This window comes from Octopus bimaculoides, chromosome 4, assembly GCF_001194135.2.
Source record: "Octopus bimaculoides isolate UCB-OBI-ISO-001 chromosome 4, ASM119413v2, whole genome shotgun sequence".
Classification (NCBI taxonomy): domain Eukaryota; kingdom Metazoa; phylum Mollusca; class Cephalopoda; order Octopoda; family Octopodidae; genus Octopus; species Octopus bimaculoides.
Window position 1 is genome coordinate 137,574,708 of NC_068984.1, and position 5,117 is coordinate 137,579,824.

At 40.2% G+C, this 5,117-nt stretch overlaps 1 protein-coding gene across 2 annotated transcripts in view; it reads right to left on the bottom strand.

The window, feature by feature from the left end:
* The window catches only part of LOC106876986 (long-chain-fatty-acid--CoA ligase 5), a 63,115-nt gene that overhangs the window by 32,008 nt on the left and 25,990 nt on the right, over positions 1 to 5,117 (bottom strand). For both annotated transcript variants that reach the window (XM_014925760.2, XM_014925761.2), the window contains 3 exons: positions 3,183 to 3,250; positions 2,322 to 2,423; positions 330 to 429 (listed from right to left, as the gene is read on the bottom strand). In XM_014925760.2, coding sequence (XP_014781246.1) covers positions 330 to 429; positions 2,322 to 2,423; positions 3,183 to 3,250 — 270 coding nt within the window. The remainder of the gene's footprint in view (positions 1 to 329; positions 430 to 2,321; positions 2,424 to 3,182; positions 3,251 to 5,117) is intronic.

Consider the following 5,117-nt stretch of genomic DNA (forward strand, 5'->3'; position numbering starts at 1 on the left):
TTGTCCACAAAGTCTGGGTACAAGGGGATTAACACATACTTTAAGAAATTATTATTTCTTATATTTAATTGTTTATGTTATGATTTTATTTACTCCATGTACCCAGACTTTGTGGACACCCTGTATAATATGCTTTCTATATACTTTGATTTTCTCAAGATCTATTCAGAACCATCTGAATCACATGATATAGAAATAAAAAAAAAGACAATCACACCTAACTGCAATGCAAACACATAAATATCCAAACATACACATATACATACACGCATGTATACATACAAACACACACTTTATATCAAATTCAGAATAAAGGAATCAGCAGAGACTTTGTTCGATGACGTAGGATGAAGCTTCAGCACTTATTGTGTCATAGAGCCCTGCAAGAGCCACTGTGTACATCGCACAAGCCAGGTCAATGAGTGTCCACTGAAAGCAGAAATAAACAGGTTCAAATATTATCAGATGAAATAAAATCATAAACAGAATATATTGTGTGTTTATTTTATTCACTAGACAATAGACTCAAGAATGACATGATCATGTTGTGTTTGAAGGCAAGTTTTTATATAAACTATAAACATACGCAAAGAAAGAGAAAGAAGGTATTAAATATATTGAGGTTTACATCTACCAGCCGTAGAAATATTTGCATATGAATGTCTTCAACAAAAAATAGTCACATGGGAATTAAATGTGGAAACATGACAGAAAATAGAAAATAGAAAAAAAAAAACCCCACCAAATGTGTCCTACTTTTTAAGTTTAGAAATTTTGTTAAAGACAGAACAGGATGAGGTTTGATAAACTGTCGTTAAGTTTAGTTTAGAATAAATAGTTAATTAGTTTAAAAAAATAAGAAATCTAAGCATAACAAATATGGAATCATCATCATCACCATCATCATCATCATCATCATCATCCTCATCATCATCATCACCATCATCATCATCATCATCATCATCATCACCATCATCATCACCATCACCACCACCACCACCACCACCATCATCATCATCATCACCATCATCATCACCATCACCACCACCACCATCTTCATCATCATCATCGTCATCATCATCATCATCATCATCATCATCATCACTGCCGCCGCCACCACCATCACCATCATCATTATCATTACCATCTAAAATCCATGTTCGTGCTGGCATGGGTTCAACACGATTTGACCGACCTGAGGGCAGTGTTGGTCTCCATTGCTTTCGCATGGTTTCTCTGGCTGGATGCCCTTCCCTAACTCCAACCACTTTACTGAACGTACTGGCTGCTTCTTTCTGTGACACCAGCACTTGAGGGTCATCAAGTAGCAGGCAAAATAAGACCCCACTTCACAAAATAGGGGAGCAGTATTTAGCAGGGTGACATTGTACAAGATGTAGAGAGGCTAAAGTAGGAAAACAGGACAAGAGCATATACTTCGTTGTAGAGGAGATACATGGATGCATCATCATCCACATCATCATCATCATCATCATCATTTAAGGTCTGTTTTCCATGCTGGTATGGGTTGGACGGTTTGACAGGAATTGCCCAGACTCAATGTATGCTTTGACATGGTTTCTATGGCTGGATGCCCTTCCTAACACCAACTACTTTACTGAGTGTACTGGGTGCTTTTATGCAGCACTGACATGAGTGCATTTACATGCCACTGGTAGGGGTGCTTTTTATGTGGCACCAGCACCTGAGAGCCCACAAGATTAGGGATGCTCAGTGGAGGAGGGATGCAGGACACATGCCTGTATGTAAGGACAACCATGCTTTTGTTTAGCTTGATGTGTCTTGTCAAGCACAGCAAACCACCAGGAGTTTCACTCCCCTGCCATCCCCTCCATGTGTTCCCTACCCTTGAGGTACAAGAAGGTGCATAGTGGAAGAATAAGGGAGGATGGTTCAGAGAACTGAAGATGGCTAGGTGGGGAGGTAGAGGGATGAAATAAAGTGTGGGGTAGACAAGAAGTGCAGTGACAGAGTTCATGTGTACATAGGGATAGATATAGGGATAGATATAATCTTTTTTACTCCAAGCACAAGGCCAGAAATTTTTGGGGAGGGGACCAGTCAATTAGATCGACCCCAGTATGCAACTGGTACTTAATTTATCAACCCCGAAAGGATGAAAGGCAAAGTCGACCTCAGCGAAATTTGAACTCAGAACGTAAAGACAGACAAAATACCGCTAAGCATTCTGCCCAGCATGCTAACGTTTCGGCCAGCTCGCCGCCTTCTAGGGATAGATATAATGTGTTACAAAAAAGGGCATCAGTAGCAAAGGTGAGAGAGTAAAAATGACTAATTACCTCGATTCTGTTTTTGCAGTATATACTGATGATTTCTTCTACCCCGGCTTTCACTCCTAACTGCAGCAGCCCACTTCCGATTTCATGGGCTCTGTCATAAGCCTGGAGGATATTGGAGAGAGAAAGAAAGAAGAAAGAATGAAATGGCTGAAACTCTTGTTAGTTTCACTCGCATTATGAAAGGTTTATAGAAGTAGAAGGAGGAGGAGGAGGAGGAGGAGGAGGTGGTGGAGGAGAAGAATGGTGTTAGGAAAGTAAGTAGAAGGAGGAGAGAGAGTTTGATTAGAAGAAGAAAGAGGAGGAAGGAGAAGATGAAGGGTGTTAGAAAAGTAAGTAGAAGGAGAGACAGTTTAATTGGAAGAAGTAGGAGAAAGAGGAGGCGGAGGAGAAGGGTATTAGAAAAGAAAATTGGAGAAACAGTTTGAATAGAAGGAAGAGGAAGAGGAAAAGGAGAAGAAGGAGGAGGAGGAGATGAAGGGGTTAGAAAAGTAAGTAGATGGAGGAGAGAAAGTTTGATTAGAAGAAGGAGGAGGAGAAGGAGGAAGAGGAGAAGAAGAAGGAGGAGGAGGAGGAGGAGGAGAAGAAGGGTGTTAGAAAATAAGTAGAAGGAGGAGCGACAGTTTGATTAGAAGGAGGAGGAGGAGGAAGAGGAGAAGAAGGAAAAGAAGAAGGAGGAGGAGGAGAAGAAGAAGAGGAAGAAGAAGGAGAAGGAGAAGAAGAAGAAGAAGAACGAGAAGAAGAAGAAGAAGAAGAAGAAATATGTATGATTCTATTATATCAATAATTTGAGTAAATCATTTCATAATCATGTTTCTTTTTTTTCGAGAAAAAATAATGGTAAAGCATAAAAGTGCCTCCTACCTCTTGATAAGTTATCCATTCATATGCGCCATTTGGACCACTTCGTTTGCCCAGGAATGGTTTATTACCTGAAGAATATATTTATTGGAGATGTAGAGAAGATTTAAATACCTCATGTGCTGCAACTCATGTCCCAATTGGGCCAGGTCCCAATTTGAGGACAGTTTCCTTCCTTCCTCCCTCCCTTCCCTCCTTCCTTCCTTCTTGTCTTCCTTTCTTCTCAAAGGTCTCAGAGGCCACGAAAAGTAACATGGTCACTGGTCTTTCATTCTGATTAAAATAAGCAAAACTACTGCGTTCGCCAACCATTTACCTTTGGTGAACGTTCGTATTGAGAGATGCAACAACCACTCAATGGTTCTCTGTTGACAATGGTAGAAGTGACAAGAGCTCATTGTGCATTTTGCATTTGTAGTGTTCCAGTGAAGGCACGTGGCTTAATGCTTAGTGCGTTTGGCTCATGATCGTAAGGTTGTGAGTTCGATTCCCGGCAGCGCGTCGTGTCATTGAGTATGACACTTTATTTCCAGTTGCTCCAGTCCAACCAGCTGGCAAAAACGAGCTATTCCTGTAATTCAAAGGGCCAGCCTTTTCACATACTGTGTCACGCTGAATCTCCCCGAGAACTACGTTAAGGGTACATATGTTCGTGGAGTACTCAGCCACTTGTACGTTAATTTCATGAGCAGGTTATTCCGTTGATCGGATCAACTAGAACCCTTATCGTTGTAAGCGATGGAGTGCCAGTTTCTTTTTTAATTTTTATATATTGTTCCTACTGGAGTTTCGATCCTAATACTGAACTAGCTGAGAAAGGCTTTTCTACCACGAGAAAACAGGGATTACCACAGCTTTGAGTATTTGCTATATCAGCTCTTTGAATATTCGGTATCGTAGCTCAGGCTGTGATGACATTTCATTAACATTCAAATGTCATCACAGTTTGAATGCTAATGAAATGTTCACTCGTTGTTCTCCTAATTAATGACACTATGACAAGGTGGTTGGTTAGTCAGTTGTCTCTTTGTTATTTTATTTTTACTGTGTAAATTTCTCAGTGAAAACGTCACACATGGATCAAAGTTTTATTGCCGTTTCTCTCTTTTCTTTACTGAATGATGACCGAATCGATAATGCACCGTTGGTTTCCGGTACAAAAACACGTGTACCGTTAATATAATTCACAAGCTAAATCAGTATGAGACAGTGATATGATAAAACTGGACCTTCAAATTACAGGTGTACCAATTTTCCTCATAAGACTTCAGTCAACTGAAGTTCAAAACACTTCTCAGAAATGCCACCCACTGGGGTTGAACTCAAGATTTAGTGAATTTCTAGAAAGTAGTCAGAGGAAGAAAAGAAATTTCCCGTCTCCTGATGAAGGACTTTGAGCAAAACGTTAGAATTCTCATCATCCCACAGGTTTCGTAGTGATCCAAACATGCGAACTTCATTAAAGATGTAGGAAGTTTGCTAAATTTTTCATTTTGGCACAAGATCAGCAATTTTCGTGGCTAATCGATTATATGCGCCCCAGTATTTGACTGGCATTTGTTTTATTGACTCCGAAAGGATAAAAAGTAAAATCGTCTTCTCTGGCATTTAAATTCAGAACTAGAAGAAAAAAAAAAACCCATGAAGCAGTTTGTCCTGCATGCTAACGATTCTGCAGGCTTGTCGCTATATGGTACTTCTTACATTACTCTTTTTTACTTGTTTCAGTCACTTGACTGCGGCCATGCTGGAACACCGCCTTTAGTCGAGCAAATCGACCCCAGGACTTATTCTTTGTAAGCCTAGTACTTATTCTATCGGTCTCTCTTGCCGAACCGCTAATTTACGGGGTCGTAAACACATCAGCATCGGTTGTCAAGCGATGTTAGGAGGACAAACACACACACACACACACACATATATATATGTTCCTCCTAT